The sequence below is a fragment of the Tyto alba genome, unplaced genomic scaffold, assembly GCF_018691265.1.
Source record: "Tyto alba isolate M040663 unplaced genomic scaffold, T.alba_DEE_v4.0 Super-Scaffold_10, whole genome shotgun sequence".
NCBI lineage: Eukaryota > Metazoa > Chordata > Aves > Strigiformes > Tytonidae > Tyto > Tyto alba.
The window spans coordinates 2248891-2270933 of NW_024881262.1; the positions used below are offsets into that span (position 1 = coordinate 2248891).

Genomic DNA, 22043 nt, shown 5'->3' on the forward strand with positions numbered 1-22043 from the left:
AACAAGTTATGGTGGAAAATGTCTTGTTCAAAGCAGTTCTTATTTCCACTGGAAGCAGCCCACCCTTCTGTTCTACTCACATGTTTCTGTCTTTCTCATTCTCTACAGATGCCCTAAGAATGCACTCTGAAAAGCCTCTTGACCTGTTGCTGCTATGCTTATTCCCGAGTATGACACAGCTACCAGATCCTTCCAAGATACAAAAGTAGTAAGAAAAAGCTATGACAAGGTAATTTCCACTTTACTATGCCATTCAAGGGGGTTCGTGCTTCATAGCTAAAGTTACATAATCTGCTCCAAAGTTACAGCAATACTGTTTGATAAATAACGGCTTCGATTGCTGGAATTTCTCCTATTACCCTGTAATAAAAATGTAGCCAAATTATAAATGCTTAGTAGTAAACATGACAAAAATCCCTTACTAAATCAGATCCGCAAATAACCTTAACTACAAAACAATGAAAGATTACCTCTGTTCATCTGCTGCCAGCCAGAAAACAGAGCTTCAGAGTTACGAAAAACACTTGAGGTCCCAACATTGTGCAAGGGCAAAACCGCTGTCAAATCCTCTTACCATACAGTGCCCTCCATTAAATGAAAACAAATGTCCGTGAAACACAGCAGATAAAGCAAAATCCTTTTTAAAAAAAAAAAAAAAAAAAAAAAAAAAAAGCGTGCCACAAGTCCTTCCCAGCTACTTTTCTTCCTGTACCTCATACCTGAAATGCTTGGAGTGCCTTGGAAGTAGCTTCTTCCTATCTCTGTTCTGGTTTGGCACAAATGCAAAGCCAGGCCTTCCCTTCTCACTGACTCAGCTGGAAAACTCGCCGCTTTCCAACCGCTTTGCTCTTCCTTTATCACACCTGTGGACTAGCAAAGCTTTCCCACAGCCCAGTCCCCTCCTGCCCAGCACCACAACTCACCTCCATCAACACATTTCTCTTTCCTTCCTAGCTTACCTACATTTTTCTTTCGACAGTTGGTTTTCCTGTTTGGAAAACACCAAGTAAATAGTATTTGGGGGGAGTTTGGGCTCCAAATACGGGAAAAGCCACTGCAACCCTGCTGTTGCACTGCAAATCTAGAACTGAAGGAGCACGCACGAGACATGCGTGCCTGGAGTATGTTTCTGTGCCCAGTTGCTCTCTCCAACAAGCCTCTGCGGAAGGCAGCACCTGCATCCCTTGCCTGAGCTCCTCTAGAAGGTGGAGCAGCCGTGGGATCCTCAGATCAGCGCGATGACTGCAGGGTTTTGCTGCTGCACCCTGGAAAGAGGAATGAATCTGCCCGATCCCTCACGCTGGGGGAAGGTGTCAGCACAGGCCCTTTCAGCATTGCAGCACCGTACAGGCATTTGCATGTTTAGAAGCTGAGTTCGCACCAACTGGAACAGAGTAGTTAAACACTCTTTTTAAAGAGCTCTTTTTTAGCTAATAAGATAAGAAACCAATTATGCAGCCAAACAGTTGCCCAAAGGAATAAAAAAAAAATCCAGTTAGCTCCCAAACACTCGCAGGCAGCGGGCCAGAGTCTCCTATCAGTCTCACTGGTGCCATGAGGCTGAGCCCTGTCTGTGCAGCACCCCAACAAGGCCCTTTGTCTCCACGCTGCTTTGTAAATACATCCCGAGCAGCTTATCCTCTTGCTTCCCTTCTCCCTTCAGCAAACAGTCTTTAAGCACTGTTCCTAGCCTGCTGCAAACCAACCTCTGCATGTCTGAAATACAAATTACACACGGTGCAATTAAACCACTATGCAAAACAAAGCACTTTGCCTATTCAGAGTGCCCTCTTCCAGGCTGGAATTTCCAAACCTGATGTCCACAGCAACATCTGCTGGTAGAATAACATAAATACACAAAACCGAGCAGGCACAAGCACGATGAAACCTTCAGCTGTGGGTATGTATCACTTTTCCCAAACCTATGACTATACCATAAAACCTGTTTCACTCTGCTTCTTTCTATTAATAGAGTTACAAGTGGTAATGCACAATGTTAACACATAAATAGTGTCACAAGTCTTAAAATAATTATCCATGTGGCCTTGTAAGTTGTTAAAAATATTCTGTTCTTGGACTCTACTCAGTTGCTATTATCACATAGCTCATACATATTTATTATGTTTATCACACATCTGTCCTTAAAGCAGACAGAAATATGCAAGCTCTTAGCATAATGCCTTAAGGACAAAACTACTTTCTAGCTTAGCTATTACTACATAATAGACTCCATTTATATTTTAAAATAAATACAGAATGCACACATTTCATTTGAGGGCTTAACATCTTCATAACAATGTTCTTGGAATAATTAGACAGCTCTTGCTACTTACTGCTATTACCCATACTTGAAGAAAAACAAACAGTGATTTTACTACTGCAGTGGCACTACACTGCAACAAATACTGTGAACTTTACTACTTCAACTAAACTGGACTTCCTTTTGTAGAGGTCTGAATATTTTGGCTTTTTAAACCACAAGAGTAAAATGTACAGAGGTTAGCAACAATACTCTGTGTAAAGCTAATAATGTAGGCAAAATTAAAGAACCACTACAAAGCTTTTATATCTTACATCTGACTATTTTGCCACAGAATGGGATTCATTTCATCCCCATTTATATTTTGGAGTATTGCCAACGACACTAATAGAAGGGATAAGAGGCCAGTAACTAGTGTCTCATATCATGGCTTACAATTTGAAGTCCATTAGTACAATATACGAACAAGTACAAATGTATTTCCTGCCCTCTGTGTCATCCAATCTATAATGACACTTCCATAGTCAACACGGTTCAGTAAATTCACATTTTCAGTAAATTCACAACTCATATTCTTGAAAGGTCTTCCTTGATACGGTCTGTTATTAGACTGTGTCTAACACATTTTATGTACATATCTAGAAACGCGATACGTCTGGTTTATACATACATGCCTCATACATGTTTTTATGTATAACTCGTTTGCTTGCATACACGCCTAATACAGCCTAACTAACCTAATGGTGGGCACACTGCAGGACTAAATCCAAAAATCTCAGCCCGTTCATACCTTGAAGGACACTTTTGACAATGGTGTCTGTGTGATCAGCCAGCAGATCTGCTTTAGCGATTGCAGCCAAGGATAGATAACTTGACATGTTTCTGCACAGTTCCTTAGGGCCCCTCTGAAGAAATTTCACTGCCACTGGAACAGCTAAGGCCATTACTGGAGGTCGATTGTAATTCTGTAAAAACATGAACAAGCACTGAAAAATAAGCAGCTGGGAAAAAATGATTAAAATAAGTTTCATGCTGATCAGAGTAGAAAAACAAAGCAAAACAAAAAAATTAAAACAGCAGAGGAAAAAAGGAAAAAACATCAAGAAAGGTTATGTTTTGGTAACACCACCAAAAGCAGACTTCAAAGAAAGTGCAAATAGAGAAATTTAAGTCTACTGCATCAGGAAATGCTAATAACACACCTATTCTGCAAGAGGAGGAGAAAACATGATATGAAGTGTACTAGTTAGAAGTGTTATAGCAGTTAACGCTTAACAAGACATTTTGTGTTTGGTGCTCTCTGAGAAGACAGCAGAAGCTGTATCCATCATCCACACAGAGTAAGTCATTTTCCTCCCAAAGCGTAGGAGACACCTTGGAGCAGTCGCTCATGCTCTTGACTGTTAAATATTGCTCCCTGCAGTAAGAGAGGCATTGCTGCCTTCCGCTCTGGCCTCGCAGCAGCCTGCCCCAGTCAAATAATTTCAAGGGCGGGTAAATCTTCCCCAGCACGAGTCACAGCTTCCCTCACCTAAACCAGAGGGTGCTGCTACTCCGAGTCGTGGCCTACCTTTGTGCTGGCAGAGACCATGAGAAGAAAGGACTCCTCTGCTCCCAGAAGAAGACCTCATGCTAAACCACTAGGACTGTATCAAAGGCAAACTGGTCAAATGAGGAAAAAGATAGCGCAGTTACTCGTGCGTAGGGAGACTTGTTCACTGGGTAATAGCCTTAGAATTGATCATCAATTGTCCAGTAATAATTAAGATTTCCTTTTTAAAACTCCAGCCAGTTTCTCTGAACGCCAGGGTCAACTGAATTTTTTCGGGACCGCTAACTTCTGTTTTCAAAATGGCACCGAGCTTCCGCAATCTCAGGGGTATCTGCACATGCACTTAGGTTTCGACATTAAGGTCAGAAAAGGTTTCCTGCAACTATTTGTATACGTGAAATTGTGTGCACAGGCTAGACACATCAACTGCCCAGTAAGCTCCCATACCTAACTGCCCTTGAAACTAGTAGGATATGTTTATGTGTAACTGAGGACCTACATTCTCTCTGGAGCCTCCTTATTCAGTGGTTTTTTTTTTTCCTCTTCACCCAGTTTTGAACATCTCTTTGAAACTGGAGTACCTCACTGGTTTTGAAAATAATCCTGCAATATGATTATATTTAATTAGCACCTGAAATCACAGGCAACCACTGGAACCCAGATGTTTCAGAAGGCAACAAAACAGTGCGAAGAAAGGCAGTCCAGACTTAACACATGATCATTCTGGAGCATCACTGAGAAAGTAAGTTTAGACCTGAGAAAAAACAAATCTGATATTCCATAAACTCTGTTATGTTGCCTCCTAGGCCAGCTCTGCCTCCATCAGCAGTAACTGCCTTTGCCATCAGCCTCACGGAGAGCAGGACTAACCCTAATTACGGCTGCACTGTGCTATTTAACCAACCCAAGAGCCAAGTTTAAGTGGCTGTGAGGATTTTACCTTGCAAGAGAGACCTGCCAAGCAGTGGAGTGCTGCAGCCACTTCTGCTTGGACCCTCAGGACTAGCAACTCCTAGGTGTCGAGATAGCTCATCGGGGTAACTGCCATATGACCAAAAATTGCATCTTTAATGAAAAAAAGCCCTTACAAATAGAGCTTTATGTGGCAGCATGTTTAAATCAACCTAATGCCTCATTATATTTGGCAGAAAGGCACTACTGAGTAGGAGCCAAATTCTGCCTCCAAGTTATACTCTAGGACTCCATGCAGAAAGAACAGGAAGATAAGGTTTGGCCCTCTGACTAGGTTTTAAAAGACCCAAGAAAATTCCAAAGAACAATTTCTTTTTTTTTTTTTCTTTTCCTACAATAAAGATAAAATACTTAGTTAAGAAAAGGTTTGAATTCAGATGGGAAGAGAGGGAAGAGAAAGGATTCCTTTGTTATACTATAAATATCAGGGCATGAATGCACACTTATGAAAATGTGAAGGTGACAATGAAAAACAGATTTCAATAATATGATATAGTGATGTTTGCAAACCTAGGGGAACTCCCTGCTGCTAATATCAACAGGGACATGTTGTGAGATTCAACCCAGCTGTCAGATATTCATTACTACTTCAACTATGCCTCACGTATTGTATAAAAAACTCATTTTATGCCTTCTTTTATTATGCAAAGAAACTCGCTGATAATAGCTCTGTTTCAGGGAGCAGTGAATGTACCTTTATAACTTTCTCTTTTCATTTCAATGAACTCCTTTCTTGAAATCATCTGCAACACAGTGCAACCCCCAAAACATTTGGATATGAGCTAGCCTGATTGAGTCACACAGTTGCCAACAGCACAAACCGAAAGCTTAGACAAGCCACTGCATACTTCAGTATTCTCATGAAATATGATTTCTAGTACTGCAAAGACAAAATGTGATTTTACAATGCACAGTCTGGAAAGTTTAAGCAGTGCTGCTACTGGTAGCCAAACCCAGTTACTGTCTGACCTCCAGGGACAGAAGACACACAGGGAAGGGAGGCAACTCCCCCAGGAACTCGTCGCCTGTCAGAAAGCATGGTCCCTACCAAAGCCAGCCGTTTGCAGAGAAAGGAGGGGACACAACCCCCCCCGATACACCACTGACCTTCACAGGCTGTGTTACGGTGCCCTGCGCTGGGGCGCAGCTTAGGGATGGCGGCTCAGGGCTGCCAGTGTAGAACAAAAGAAGTCTTGCTAAACCTCATCTTCAGTCTCGACCAAATACCTGGCTAGAATAAACTTTTATGGTACCCCAACCAAAAATCAACAAGAACCCAGGCTTCAGAAAAGGAGGTTTTTTCCTTCTTTTAATATTTTGCTATAATACACTTTTTTGTGTGTCTTCAGAGTGACAGATGAGGTAAACAGAACTGACCATACTAAAGCATTGTAAAGTAAAATTTCACTGAAGCAAATTCGGCATTGGTGTTATTTGTTCTGAAACACATCGCTTCTTTTGGACTTCAAACGCTTTCAGCCAAACCAGATGAGGAATTTCAATAAGTTTATGGAACAATATATCCTACAAGGGGCTAAGCAGTACCTTTCGTGGGACAGTGACATACTTGCGCCACTATCGTTTGAAATTTTATAATGAAAGAATAAAAAAAAAAAAACAAAAACATCCCAGATCTGATTTAAGAGGCAGAGGTAAAGAAGTCAACTGTGAAACAGTGGACAAACTGCACGCATCACCCCAGAGGAGCCCGTACAGAAAGGCACTTCCTAGCAACTATTTCTCCATCTAACACAGAGCTGGTCCTCATGAATTGTAACCACAGCTGAAACTTTGGAGACAACCCTGACTTCTGCTTCCAGGTAGATAACTGTGCACATTCTCTGTGTGTCTCTCTGGTGTACTTTAGTCCTTTCCTAGCAAGGAATGGTATTGCCTGCAGTCCCAGTTAAAAAACAAAACAAAACAAAACCAAAACACACACAACAAAAACCAAACTACAAACAAACAAACAAAAAACACCCTAAACACCCTGATTTAATGCCAGATTCCCCCTTCCCCACCACTTTAAATGGCTTTTCACCCTCAGCTTCCTTTCTTAGAAAGCCTTGGAATTGCCCACTCCTATCCCCACAAGGCTGCTATATACCAAGATATCTTCTTTTTAGCCTTGCGTTCACAGGGAGCAATAGTGCACTGACTACTGAGTTCAAATGCGACCCAATTTCAGCTGTTCTTCTAGCAAATGCTTTCGGAACCTAAACACTTTTCCTATCTTGTTGCTGCCTCTAACATTTAGTACATTCCAAGAAATTATTCCAACACTCCTGGCCAGAGCGTAACTTCTTTCTACTCCTCTAAATAGAGTAGTAGTAATTGGATTGCAGTTCAGAAGTCAGTTTTCTGTGTTGTATCTTTTACAGTCAAAATGTTAAGGGAGATCCTCCTTACCGACAGCATATCTAATAACCTAAATTTCATGTCATTAAAATCTCTTTGGCATTTTGTTGCCTTCCAGAACGATTAGAAAAAATAAGCTCTTCCCTGATATTAAGTGCTTTCAAATGAATCTTTTTATAACATCAGAAAATGATAGTTCTATTTTTCCCACTTTAATATTTACATGAAATGCAAATACTTAGAATTAATGGAGAATTAAAGAAATCTGGCACTAAATAGTCAAGACACTTCTAAAGATAAGGAAGCTGCCAAAACTTTTGATTCACTGCAATGGATGTCGTATACATGTAATAGATATACATTAACATTCGGGGTCATACTCAGTTTCAAACACATGCAAGCACTCCCATGCACCCTCAGAAAACCTAAAGCACAACCACACTTTAAAAGATAAAGCTGAATAGCCAGTGAAGGGGTTACACTCCCCTGCTTCCAGCTCGGTCTCACCTGCAAGATACAGCTCATGATATCGGATGCTATTTTCGCATGCGGTGTGTCCTCATCTTTTCCAGAAGGCTTCAGGTTGTGCTCCAGACACGACTCCCAGAGAGCCACGAGGGCTCTCCCGTGCTTCTCGATGGACGCCGTCTCCCTGATGGCAGTGGTGATGCGAGTGATGCAGATTTCCACCACAGCCTGGTCGTTGTCATTGGTCTGGTAGTCCTGGTTCAAATGAAAGAGACATTTGCCAGTGAATGCCCATCCTTTTCAAGGACCCCACAAAATTAGCCTGAGGACAGGAAGTTTTTGTAGCTGTCCAGTGTCTATTTTCTCACTTCTCTCTTTACAACAAAGATTTAGTGCTATTAAACGCCAAAACCACTCATCCCACAGACACTTCACTAGTTTAGGTCTTAATTCTTGTTATTGTAAAGGTATGGATTATGTAATCAAATTATTTTTTGGTAGTCTGTCTTGAAGCATGGCCTTCTTGACCAAGGATTGCAGCCTTCAAACCACTCACACAGGCCTCTTCTCCCATAACCATCCTAAAACTGGAATTGTTATATCCACAATATATATACCCAAATGCAGGGTTGCAGATATTTCACATCACGTCGAGTCCCTGATGTAAACACAGTTAGTTCCAATTAGTATCAGTGTAACATGAATAAAAGTGAATTAAATAGGCGCTCTCACAAAATCCTGTAATCCCCCATAATCACCACCACAGATGCCACGTGGATATGAAGTGGCAGCGCTTCGCAATAACTAAAAGACGACACAATCACAGTCCCTCAGTCCCCTATGCTGTTCCACCCTAAAAAATGATGAAGATAAAGACAGACTGTGCTATTAACCAAAAGTCATTGTTTTGCCCAGATAAAGCGTGCTCATTTTTAAAGGGCTGGAGCCAAGTTCAGCACCAGGCTGCAGAAGCCCAGCTCCAGAGTCAGCTCCGGGGGCTCCGCGCTGCAGCGTATCATGACGGTGTATCGCGGGCAGAAGCCACGACTTTGGGGTCTGTCTCCAAGCAATTCTCTGCCTTTATCCACAGCTAGCCCCCTACAAGCTTTGCTTGGCGTGACAGAAAAACCAACGCACTTAATAAACAAACAAAATAAGAAAACACACTTTTTCTTCTGTAGGTTACCCACTGATAAAGAGGTGAGCAAGGTAACAGCCGCTGGCTGGGACAGCACAAGGGCAAAGGAGTCACAGTCCTGGGTGGACACGGAGAGCAGAGCAGTCCTGCCCATGCTGCTGTGAAACTCCTCGCATTTGGGGAAAGCCCTCTGTCCAAGGCAGCCCACTCGGGGTCACACCGGAGCGGGTCCCCAATCTCCAGAAGTGGGTCCCCAATCTCTGGACCCCTCCGGCAGGAGCCTCCGCTCAGCAGCTCCAAGGTAGGGAGCATCTCTGCAGGATGCTTCAGCTGCTTCGCTCACACTGGCATGTTCCTAAAAAAATTTCATAGCAAATTCAGGCATTTTTTTTTCTCAAAAAGCATATTAGAGGGAATGTGTGTAAAATTCCTGATAACTTGCAGGTAGGTGAGTTAAACAGTATGTCAAACAGCAGAGGCAATGGCCAAAATAACTCAATTAATATTCTGAAAGACTGTGCAGATGTAATTGTTGTCAAAGAAGCGCCTGAGGAGCCTGTGTCCTGATAGACGAGTCCGTTCTTGGTGCAATCAGCAATGCCGTGGTCAAGGCTCTGAGAGTCAGAGGTTTGCACATTGCCAAAACCAATTTCCAAAGTCACGTGCTGTATGAGGTGCCACAAAAGTGCAGCTGTGAGAACACGAACGCGTGTTGCTAACTGAATATCCCAAGGCTCAAAAGAGATCTTCCTTCCCTTCAGCAGACTGGAAGCAGGAAGGATAGGGAGATTTTTTTTTTTTTTGGACAACACTTTAAAAGAGTTTACCAAAAATCCATGAGCCTACCATCATTAAGAACACTTTCTGCTCCAAACAGAACACGCACTATACATACAGTGTACCTGTAACCTCCTGTTAATCTTTAATATGCCTTAAAGAACTATTTAATAAACCCTATGATAAAGATGAACTTGAAATATCTTTAAAGGAAATCCAGCAAGTGGGAATTTGATTCGGTTACCACATTTTGAAATCTTACACTTTGCTCGACATTCTTGAGTTTTTTAGAAACTTAAATTGTGTATGTCCCTGCTTTTTTTTTTTTTTATTTATACAATGTATTTAAATTCACGAAAAACAATTAAGGACAGTGTTTCACTTACCGCAGATGAACTAATTATTCTTATTTGTTCAAGAGCTTCTGAGAGGCTTCCTTCGATTTCAGCATCCTCTAAGGAAAAGAGATCCCCTGCACGTGAAAGGTCTTTTTGTGCCAAAACCAGCCCAAAAAGATGATGCATGGCTGCGTTCACTGCCGCTCGGCCAGACCCCTGCGTGCACCATGTGCATGAACGACTCAGATGAGGACAGAATGGAAACAATCCTGTGGACTAGCGATCAATTTAACACGAGGAAAAAATTTGAGGCATATTTCAAGACTTCCTTGGCCCCAATCTAAAAGGAAAATTAAAAAAAAAAAATAAAAAGGGGGAAAAATTAGCAAATATATTGACCATCATATTCCATCTTAGCAAATATTTTTAAGGGGTGTGTGTAAGGAGTGTACAGGATCCCCTGATCCAGGGGCATCCTTCAGAACATACCATGAACTGAGTGTTGAAGGACCTTTGGCCCTCAAACACTAAAACAGCTTATAATTAGCTAAACAATGCATAACTTTTAATGAAAAAAACCTTGGTTTTATTTATTTCAACGCATATTACCTGGGCAGGATGGTGACTAGACTAATTGATAAGGATTACAAACCGCCTTCCCTTGGTCAGTAGCAGAGCGGAGCTAGAGGAGGCGGGGGAAGCCGCTTTGTTTTCTGAGTTGTTGTGTCTTGACTTCAAAAATACACTATTAGCAAGATTGTGAAGATAATGACTTCTGTTTAGAAAAAACAGTCAGTTCCGTTGCCAAAATGATCCCTGCAGCCTTTTCAACTCATGTAAAACAAACACTTGGCTGAGCTGAAACTATGCACTTCTTGGCTGAGGAATTTAACAGAAGCTGAGCCAAGTGGGGCCGGGCTCAGCACCACGCCCACACTCGTGGAAGAGGACAGTCCTGTACTTGTGCCCCAAAACTCTGGTGTTTAAAGCATCTGCAGAGGAGACATTTGCCTTTTATAGAAGTCCTTTTTTTTTTTTTTCCTCCACATTTCAAAAGTGCTATTTGTCATTCCAAGACTGCCAGGACTTGCCTCGTGCCGATGGGTCCCCTCTGCTCATACACCTTTGAAGCGAGGGTCTTCATGGCCAACCTCAGTGCACATGAGAAGGGCACCAGCAGCACAGGGTCCTTCAAGCCCAGAACATCCCATGGGGCTTGGATACCCTTCTTGGACTTCACCGAGGCAGATCCAAATCCATGCAGGCAGAAGGTATCTGTCCTTGAGCCTTCCAAGGGTCTCCACAACAGCCCTACCAGTAGGAACAGGACAAGGGTCCTGCCTCCCCCAGCTCCTGATGGTACTACTTTTCTTCCATCCTTTCCCACCAACAATAATTTGCCATGACAAAGAAACCCAGCAAGCCACAATTTCTCAGCCACAAAGACCACCTCTAAGTGTGGGGCCCTCCACGGGCTGCTGGTGCTTCAGGCAGAGCTGCAAGGGAATTGGGGAGGTAGGAGAGCCAGAGGACAGTCACCAGCACTCATAGCAGCCACGCTGGCCAGAGGGGCTCAGTAAGCTCAGACCGACACAAAAGGGAAGGTTTCAAACAGCAATGCCTCTGTGCCCCAGGGAAGCTGCTGCACAGCTCTGTGACCTCACCCCAGACAAGCTCTGCTCTTCAGTCACCTTCAAGCTCCCTTTAAACTGCATCTGGGCTAGCCAGTCTTTTAGTATACAAGCAATTATTCTCACTCCTTCAACACCAACATCTTCCACATCATCAATATCTTCTCAATAATGAGGCGTGCGGAGATAAACACAGCATCAATCAGAGAAACTGCCAAGTGGGCTGTTAGTTGCTGTTTTGCGAATCAAAATGTCTTTCTGAATTGAAGTAAACGTACCTAAATGTAAAGAACATACATATATACACGTATTTATGTGTTTCTCCTTTACTTTTAGGTATGCAATAATCCAAAGTTTCAGGTTAGCCACTAGTGGCTGTCTTTGCAGGAATACAACACACACGACTAACTAGCTGGCAAAATTATGCCATTAAGGTAGGCATACACTAAATATGATGCAAGAGTCTGAGTGAGCTGCAAATGCCACGCACTGGAAAAGCAGTTGCTAGAACTGGATCACTCTGCCTTTGTTTGCTCACATCACTTAAATGACTTTGTGTTTCCAACGAGTAAAATTTCCCTGTATCTTTATATAGAGGAAAGAGAAATGTTTGAGAAGATTTTACATACGTTACCTGAAGTAAAATACAGGGGAAAAGGGAATCTTACGAAAAGCATTTGTAATCTGGACGGAGCGATGAAGAGGCTGGGTAAAAGTGACAAATTACAAACGCGACCGCATTTTCCACCCAGGCTTGCCTCAGGTGAACCTGCTACAGCAGCTCACAGCCCCGGCCAGCCCGAGGGCTGGAGCCCAGCGGGGCAGGCAGAGAGCTCGGCCACGGAGCGGGCAGCGGCGGCAGCAAGACCCACAGGCACGCCACAAACCCCGGCAGAGTTCGACACGAGAACACGCATTAAAGTACAAACATCACAGCACAACCAAAAACTTTCCCTCTGGCCTCACTTAGTCAACTGATACAGAATTTTCACGGAGTTTGAGGCTAGGAAGAGAACTACCAAGCACATCTTCCAGGGGGCCCATGCGGATTCACAGCCAGTTCCTCTAGGTTCTTCTCCTGAATTGATGAACCAAGTACTACAGTGTCACAAACTAGATCGCTTCTAATTTTTCTAATTAAGATGCTGAGCACCTTAATCCCTGTGACTCTGTTTTGTGCTATTTTTCAGGAAAAAAAAGGCAAAATGTCAAATAAGGGGCAAAACCAATGCTGAGAACCTTCTGGAAATAATGAAACCACCTTTATTTTAATAGCATAGACAGCACCTTGCACTTGGTCTGCCATAAGCCGATTGTAAGGGGTTATTAATTTTCCCAAATCTATCAATATCGTTACACAGGACTTCTACCTTGATTATTTCCAGCATGACAGAAGCAGAAAAGAGCAAATAAGATTGCAAACCCCAAAGCACAACAGGCTAGATCCTCCTGAAAATGATTATGGCATAAATTGCCAGTCACGGAACTGAAGGGGATGGTGTAAATGCAGAGAAGATTGGGCCCATCGTACTCATACTCTGCAATTCTCAAGTTTAAAAGTAAGAGCTCCAAAAGCCGCAGACACAAGCTGATTTTTTTTTTTTTTTTTTTTTTTTTTACCTGTTCACGATTCCACAGCGACATCCTCAATGATGGTCACAGGTGCAAGGCTTGTGATCTTGGAAACAAAGCCTGACCATCAGCTTTGCTCTCCTGCTACCTACACCCCCCCCCCCCCTTCCAGCGGCAGCATCCGAGGGCACAGCGAGCGGAAAGCCGGGACTCGGGTGGCAAGCAGTGAACCTGAAGCTGTTAATTGCAGTGCCAGGAGCAAGGCATTTCAGGAATGCAGACTAAAGCAGCCTAAAAGTTACCAGCGGCTCCGTCAGGTGACTAAAGGAACCTAAATGCAGAGAGGCCTTATCTCTGAATGAAACGCTCTGTTCCTAGGACAAAATACAAAGCCTACTCCACTTGAGGGCAGTTGTTTTTAATAGAGAAAACAGAACTCTCTGTGTTAGTGGAAAGCTATCCTTCCCTGGGAAGAAGGTAAAAAAACCCTCGGTAAGCTCACACTGTTTGAAAGAAAAAGAACAAGCGAACAAACTTGCTACAGAAAAGATTTTCTGTCCAAAAAAAAAAAAATATATGCTATCATTCTGGAACACTAATACAAAAGAGGGTCTGAAGTTCACTTTGGCTTTTTAACATTACTCTCGTATGTGCAGATTTTGTTGTGCTACTTATAATTTAGAAAAATTCTCTAGGAACGGAGATCCATTTGAACCCTCTTTTTGATGAGCTGCACTGAAACACAGCAGCCCCTTCTTGACCTTTTGAAAATGATATTCCACTCACTGTGCTTCTGCAGCAGAAGAGTTTCTCAGAAATGCCCTGTTCTCTACCTGATGAGCAGATGCTTTTTATGTAAGTTTTACAGACAACACTAAGGACAATATAGAAAAACATTTACCTACTGTAAGCTCTGTGAAATGGAATCACAGCAAATCTTCTTAATAATTGCATTATGTAACAGTGCTGAAAATACTTTTCTTGCATAGATCTTAAAAAGAGAGACCTGTCCCTTAAGTATCTCCTTGCTTACTACAAGACTGTACTGTTTCCTACTAATAGGTAGCTGGCACTGAAAGGAGAGATGTCATACATGTGTCTTCTAAAATGTCCTTTAAAAAAAAAAAAAGGGTCAGGTTAGATGATAAAATTGCTTCAGAGTGTGATTCCTGAGATGTCTCATCACCTTGACCCCATATCACCTACCAGTATCTCCTCATTTAGATAGGACTGAGATTATCTGTCAGACAAAGCAAGGGAAAAGAGGCAAAGGATCTTGCCAAAGTTTGTACCTGCCACGTGGCTCCCCATCGGCCCAGTGTCTGGGGGGGGTCACAGCAGGGATCTGTACCTTCTTATGGTCAAAAGGTGGGAAACAAAGCAGTGACTCCAGCTCTTGTAGCAAGCTTCAACTCATCGTTATGCAGGGGAAAAAAAAAAAAATACTCAGCTTGTAACATAGGCCAATTTCCACTGGTTCGTGGTGGAAGTCCCACATCTAATTCAAAGTTTTGATTCTGATTTTTCAACACCTAGTTTCCCTTTTCATGACAAGCTGAAAGAGCCATACGTTCCCTGGGACCTTGAAGCTGTTCCCCTCCAAGGTGAGTCTCTTAACTTGCTGGAGGCACAGCATTCTTACCAAAGCTCCTTATCAGAAGCAATCAGAATAAAAGCTAGCCTGACAGGTTTCAGAGCTTGAAGCAATTGAATTGGTCTGTTTGCAAAATAATTCCCCCAATAATAGAAGATTAACAATAAAAATTCCATGTAAAAGGGCAGTTGGACCTAAGGGCATCCAAAAGCCAATTGAACTTTGAGCTAAAAGATTGAGTCTTACAGTTTTATCAGGAACTTGGATTCTGCAGAATGACATTAGAAGGACAAAAAAAAAAAAAAAAAAAACCAACACACCCAACACTGTTAAATCAAAGAGGAAGGGGAGAGGATAAAAATTTTTAAATTTACAGTGAAGGAAATTCTACGAGAAATTAGAATAATTTCCTTAAATTTCAAGAGACTTGTAACGTAAGTACAGTTGCACAGATAGTGCTATTCCACTGAAAACAAAAGCGCAACCTTCAAAGAACTGTGCAATAACATTGTTAATCTAGTTCCATGCTAAACGACATAAGTTGAGGAAACCCTCACTATATTTAAGGAATTTTAGGAAACACAGGCCACCTAGAGTTCATGTTCAGTGAACCTGATAGCATCTTCTGGTTTGCTCACTGCAAAACAAGAGGCAATTAAAACCTTATTATACTGGTGAACCAAGTTTGTACAGGAACTTACATACTGCTGCATATTTCAGGATCCGTTCAGCTCTCCCCAAGCCCCATTCTCCTCTGTAACGCTCAGTTTGCGGAGGGCACCAGGCAGGGCTCTCCTCAAACACCACAGCACAGCTCCTGACTGGAGCACTTCCAGCCGGGCTTTCTCGTTCTGTACCGAAGGACCAGGCTACCCCAGGCACCAAAGCTCTCTGACAAATGACAGGTAACGCTCTTCTTCTGAGATATTCAAGAAATCTGAAAGGTAGAAACCGAGCACCCGGTTCAAAAAAGTAACTTTAATTGTCAAGTAAATTACACGGGAGAGGAAGGCGATCTGAGAATTCCTCTAGAAACGGAGAGGCTTGCGTTAAAGGACTGGGAGGCCAGAGGTCTTGTTTACAATGGTCATCTTGGGCAAAGCACAGCCCAATGCTTTTGGCTATTCTATCTATAAAAAGGAAAAAAAAAAAAAAAAAAAAAAAAAAGGAAAAAAAATAATCAATTTCCTTACCTTGCAGACACATTGCCATGCTTAATACACTGGGTTGTATGAAGTGCTTTGGATGCCTTGGATGAAAGACGCTATAGGAAAGCAAAAGCAGAATAGTATTAGTAACTCTTTGCCTTTCAGCACTCAGTGTGCAGACTATAAAATATATGCTGCATGGTACCTCCAGGAATACAACTGTGTATTTCACCAAACAGGGTTTAATATTTAGGACATGGTCCCATAAAAAAAAAAAAAAAGAACAGGACAGCAGCTCTACTAAACCCTGTGGGAGTTCACAATGTTATTCACACATGCATGGACTGAACAAAGCAAGGTTTAGATTTCCATTCTCTCTGGGGGTGGGGACAAATGTTTTCAACAACGGCATATTTAGTTTAATTTTACTTTTCTGTGAGCAGGAGGAAGATTAGAATCATCTTAAAAGCAAACTTTTATTCTGTGCATATGATAGGATTCCCTTCTCTTGAAACCTTCTCCCCCACCTCACAGGAAAAATCTGTTTTGTGGAATTAGGAAAAGTATGTCTCGAACAGTTACAGAAGTCTGTAATATCTCCAAGGCTGCTGGATACTTCCTTCCCCACATACACTCATCAAGGAAAAAAAGAAAGCCTGGATACTTTTCCTGGTTATTTTCAGCCAGAAACTTTCCCAAGAACATTCACATACACAATTTCTGGACAGACTATTGCAAGATATTTTAGAGAACTTTCCCCCTCTGTGTTACAGTAATAATTTGATTTATTTTTACGTTTGAAAAGCATTTACTCTCTAAAATAGAACATTCTTTCAAAACTTTTAAATAAAGTTCTCACATTTTTCAGTGAAAGAAAAGGATTAAAGATTATATTGAAAGAACATCATTTTCACACAGGGTGAATAGACTACAGCAGTTCCCATGGGATCAGCTGCATATATTTAATCTCTTCCCACAAGACAACCATTGTTTCCTACAAGCCCCTCTGTTTTTCTTCTGTCATGACAGGTTTCCACACTTCATGTCGGCTAGAAATCCCATGGATGCTGAGCTGGACCAGATGATGAAACAATAAATTAGGAAGTCTATTGATTAGGCTAAGGTTAAAAATGTTTTTTGTTTTGTTGGGTTTTTTGGGGGGGGAGTTGTTTGGTTTCGGGGGGGGTGGGGGGGGGGTGTTGTGCTAATAAAACACCTTGCTGCAATCCTCCTTGCTGTGAACTGACTTGCTCTCAACATCCAGTTCTTATACACAAGGAAGCAGTAGTCTAATTGGAGACAACTTCAAAATAAGCAGAGGAATTCTACAGCCTCTTTTAGGATCCACCTTTAAGAACTGCAGGGCTATACTACCATCCTCAGTTTGAAGTTCAGTGTTCTTCCTAGACATGTAAACCGACATGTTAATGTTCTCCCCTGCAATAGAGTGGCTTAATGGGTAGGTTTTACAGGTCAGGTGCTGCTTTAAGTGAACCAGATTTCACAGATCTCCAAGAGAATTTAGGCTGCACAGTCCATGTAGAACCCAACTGATGCAGAGTGGGAAGAATGTACTTATAAGTTTGCCAAGTGCTGCTTTTGCAAACGGTTTACAACTTGACCGATTTTTTAATATTTAAACATCTACCTGATAACCTATGTGCTGTCAAAACAGTTTTCTACAATTTTCAGTACATAAGAAATCACAAAGGCTTCTATTTGACTGCTGTTTTGGAACATACCAATACTGTATGTAACACTTCATAACACTTAGCATTTTTTAACATCAGAACGACAGATCTGTAAGAATTCCATTCCTAAATACCTTTGTGATATTAAAATAAATAGACTGCTAATATGGAATGAATTGTTTCATATAACAAACACCAATACCCTCATTGTCATGGCAATGCTGTCAAAAGCTGCTTCTTTTCAAGTGTTGTTTTACGAGCTTTCATACCTGTGACAAATTTTCAAGACTGTAGTGATGTTACAGAAAGAGAACTTGATACAAAATTTTACAAAACGTAGAAGTATGTATTTCTGTCTAAAGAGAGTGAAAAACTAAACAGAACAGAGCACGAGGGACTGCAGGATTGCGTCCCTAAGAATGCCACTCTGGAAATGAAAATTGGACTACGGCAATAAATAAGTGTAAAGTCACTGGACTACAGCAATAAATAAATGTAAAGTCATTGTCCCTCAGAGTCTCCTGAACAGCAGTCACTGATCACTGAACTTCCTAAGGTTCCCACCTGGAAACCCACTCCAGTTTCTCTTCAGCACAAGCTTTAGCAGGGCCAACAGCTTCTCTCACTTGCATTTTCAAAGCTCCGCTAACGTAATGCAATAATCCTGCAGCCCTGGGCACAAAGTGCCTCCTGAGCTCGGGGAGGACAGTGACACCCATTTCTGAGCCCCAGGATGAGCCCAGAGCTCCACAGGATTAACGTACACGCTGTCACACACCACAGTAGGCAGGCACTGCTTTTTCTTTCTGTGGCACTTTAAGGTAACTTACAACGCTTTTCACAACCGTCATTGTAATGCATTTATACATATAATAGCCCCAGTTCCTGCATTCGCAGAAAAACCAGTAACAGTCACACTATTAAAGACTACATTTCCTACGCTCTCAAAAACCTCTTCCATTATTTAACATTTGGATCTGCTACTCAACTTCTTGCCATGCAGTAATTTATTCGCTATTGAAAATGTTACATGAATGCATATTAAGTTAGTTATTCATACCTCTCAGAAGAGAAACCTCTGAAAAACATTAATAATTGAAGGCAAATTGTTGCTCTTTAGAGAAATTCTGATAAAATCCATTACAGTTGTCAGTCCCCCTTCCATCCCCCTGTCTCTGGTATGCAAGGCTGCTGGCTCGGTGCACAGCCTTGTCAAACCAACCGTACAGTCTATTCAGTTACCCTGGAGTTGTCATGTGGAATCAAGCAAACAAATATCTTCTCTCTGTTTTCCCCAACCCCGGCACTCAAAAACAGATCAGAACTAATTCTTCACAAAGCTTAACTTCAGCAGCAGCTTGAGTGAAAATGCTCCGAGCTTGATATGGAATTTGAATTAGTTAAAAGGATTTATCAACAGCCAGTGGTTACATTCAGTTAATTAATAACTTGCTTAAGAGTAACGAGGAAATTTCAGAAGTTAATATTACTTATGGGGCCTCTGCTCAGAAGTCGGTGAGAAGGCTGGACCCTTTTAGTGTCTTTGGAGGAAACATTAGCCAAAAGAAACATCAGGAAAGGGCAGGACGCTGGAGAAAATGCATTCTTTGGGTTGACACCTGTTGCATCTCACCAAATCGTAGCACTTCAGCCAGCCTTTCAAAAACATAACTGCCCAGGTGGAACCAGTGCCCCAGACCTGCCTGAACACCTCCGCAGCTTGGCAGCCGTGGCGGAGAAAGGATTTCCAAATCATTCCGGCAACACTGTGCGCAAGCAGAACGTGCTTTCCTTCCACATTAAGCACGCCCGCGTACTCCCTCCCTTAACTTTCCTTTGATAAAGAAATCCCCGATTCCCAACAAATCGGCCATAACTAAAGCCTACCCTACACACAGGCCTGAAAGATCTTGATGGAACGGATACCGGCTATGTCCTCCTCTCCCAAGGGACCACAGGAGCAAACCCACCCCAGGAGTGTCCCAGCACCGACATTTTTCTAATAATTGCCAAAGTAGTATCAAATGAACCAACTCGCAGAACAGCAAAGTGGAAGGTCAAGTACTTTTAGCCAGCTGCTGGAAGAAAAGAAAAAGACTGTTTGCCCAAAGATAAGGAGGCGGCATGTTTGTACCACTCCTGTTAGGGCTTTTGTCCTTTCGTAATACAGAAAGGGTTTATAAATTATATGGTTTAAAAAAAAAAATCTGCTCCCTAGAATACACGTTCAGTTATGCAAGTCCTCAATTTTGATGGCAAATCCTCCAATCAGCTTCTTTTGCTGCTGTTCATTGCACCGTGGCCTCTCCAACCAAATAATGAATTAATGGTGGGTGAACACATACTTTTAACGATGTTAAAAAAGTCATGGAAAACGCAATTGTGTGTTCTCTACATCTTCTTTTTAACTTAGTATGCATACTACGAACACAGCTTGCTTCTCTCCCACCTACCTCTACCAGACTAAAAAACTTGCAGGCTGATAGCAGAACACTGTCACTCCAAAAATTGTTTTCCAAACAAGAGATTTTTTAAAAAAAAAAAAAAAGTTTCAAAAGGCAGTGTGGATTAACTAGGAGAGCATAAACAAGGGTCTTGGATTTTACTTCTGCATCCAATAACTACTTAAGTCATTGTACAGTAAGAATTAAGCGGTTGATTCCTTCACTCACCGTGAGCCTACCTGTGACTTCTTATAGCAACCAAAGTAACATTTCCCCCTCAGTGTCTGACAATTTTTAATTTTTCACGTGGAAGGAAAAGTAGAACCACAAGCTGGTTTCGTACTTACGCAAACACAACTACAGCTGTAGCTAATGACAATCCTCTAAAGATTTACACAGAAAACCTTTCCTGACAACTACATTGAAAGGATGAGACCAGTGTTGATTGTCTTCTCAGACAACCCGTTTTCTTAATGTCACAAAGTGGACAGTAGAAAGGAGTTCCTCTCGCTCTGAAGTGAATGGACTCCACTCCCAGAATCATCTGTACACTCAGTAAGAAAACCAAGACAGACAGCAGGCTGGGGGATGTAAGGCAGCAAAGTAAGGATCAGCGAGAGAGACCCAAACGAGCTTTGAAAAGAAGACTGATGGCATTACCTTGGAGGAAGACAGGGACTTGGCCCCTTCCGAGCCAGGCACTTGGATCTCTCCCGATCTGTACGCTCCCTGCAGCAGTTTGCCATTCTGGCATCATCCTTTGCAACCCTGACATAGTCATACCTTAATTCTTTTGCTTCTGCTTTTTCAGGGGACTCACTGCTATAAGCCATTAATGTCACTAAGACAACGAAATCTTAGCTAATGCAAGATGGCATGTAAAAGAACACAGCAGGAAGACTGACTTAAGCCACCCAGCTCAGTCAAAAGTTCTCTGACTCTCCTCTTGCTGCTTATAAAAATTGTAATTAACCACACAGAGAACCAATAAATTACACCACTAAACCAGGATATGCTTGGAAAGACAAATGAAATCAGAGTCAGCAACTCACAACTCTAATGCACGTGGTAAACAATATGTTGTAATGATAAAGCAAACCAAGATATCTTGATAATAAGGCAAAGATTCACACGTACTCCATTTTCAGATAGCAAAATGTAGGTACTTTATGAAAACAGTTTTTACCATCTTAGAAAAAAAAAAAAAAACCACAACAAACCTTGATTTTAACTTCTGTTAGAATAGCTACAATGAATTTATGTCATTTTTAAACAAAGCCCTGAAAATATTTATTTTGTTAGCCTTTTTAAAATAAACATCTCGTTAAGAAAAAGACATACTATTGTTCTCCCTCTGACTAACTGGTGAAGAGAAACAGAATATTCCATATTCATTGCATTTAGCTTAAATGAGTCATGTTATCTTCTACCCAGACAAAGCGCTTTAGTTTTAATAACGACAATGCTGACAGCTACAATACTGTTCTTGCAGAAGTTTGCTTGTAAATAATTAACAATTGTTGTATAATGACAGTGGGTTTTTTGATAGCTCTATTAATTTCACTGTCAGGCTGGAGTCTCTTTAATTTAGAGTATTCATAAAAATCCAACCCCCTCCCAACCTACTAAGAGAAAAGGCTAATGGAAAAAACAGGTTTACGTCCCTGCAGTCTGCCTCGATGCCAAAAATCTGCTGAATGCCAAGAGTCAGCCATGGAAAGCCAAGAAGAATAGTACAGAAATCACAGATCATCCCTCCCAATGGTTTGAATGTTTGACTGCTAATTATTCGATTTTGAAGTTAAAGTCTGCATTGCAATAAATACCGAGTTCACATCGCAAAATTCTGTTCTGTGTCGTAGGACCTGGCAGCCTGTCCCTGGCGACGGCGTTGTCAGAGGACAGGTTCAGCACACGATGGGGCACCACCTCTTCCTGTCCTTCCAATACGCGCACTCACGCTCTCAAACTCTCGCCAAGCAAGACACTGATGAATGTGCCCCTAACCCACTCATATTTTTAAAACCTGGCAACATTCCTCTGACTCTGATGGAATCAACAAGGATATAACTACCTCGAGGACCATGAAAACATTTCCTG

At 41.9% G+C, this 22043-nt stretch overlaps 1 protein-coding gene across 2 annotated transcripts in view; it reads right to left on the reverse strand.

Annotated features, from left to right (window-relative positions):
• The window catches only part of VEPH1 (ventricular zone expressed PH domain containing 1), an 87225-nt gene extending 71717 nt beyond the window's left edge, over positions 1-15508 (reverse strand). The window contains exons 1-5 of one of the 2 annotated variants that reach the window (XM_009975589.2): positions 13115-13177; positions 9912-10203; positions 7650-7865; positions 3051-3225; positions 492-637 (exon numbers count right to left, since the gene is read on the reverse strand). In XM_009975589.2, coding sequence (XP_009973891.2) covers positions 591-637; positions 3051-3225; positions 7650-7865; positions 9912-10049 — 576 coding nt within the window. In that variant the 5' untranslated portion in view covers positions 10050-10203; positions 13115-13177 and the 3' untranslated portion in view covers positions 492-590. Of the gene's footprint in view, positions 1-491; positions 638-3050; positions 3226-7649; positions 7866-9911; positions 10204-13114; positions 13178-15361 lie in introns of those variants that run through there. The other variant, XM_033000091.2, reaches the window with a different exon arrangement.
• Positions 15509-22043: the final 6535 nt, after the last annotated feature.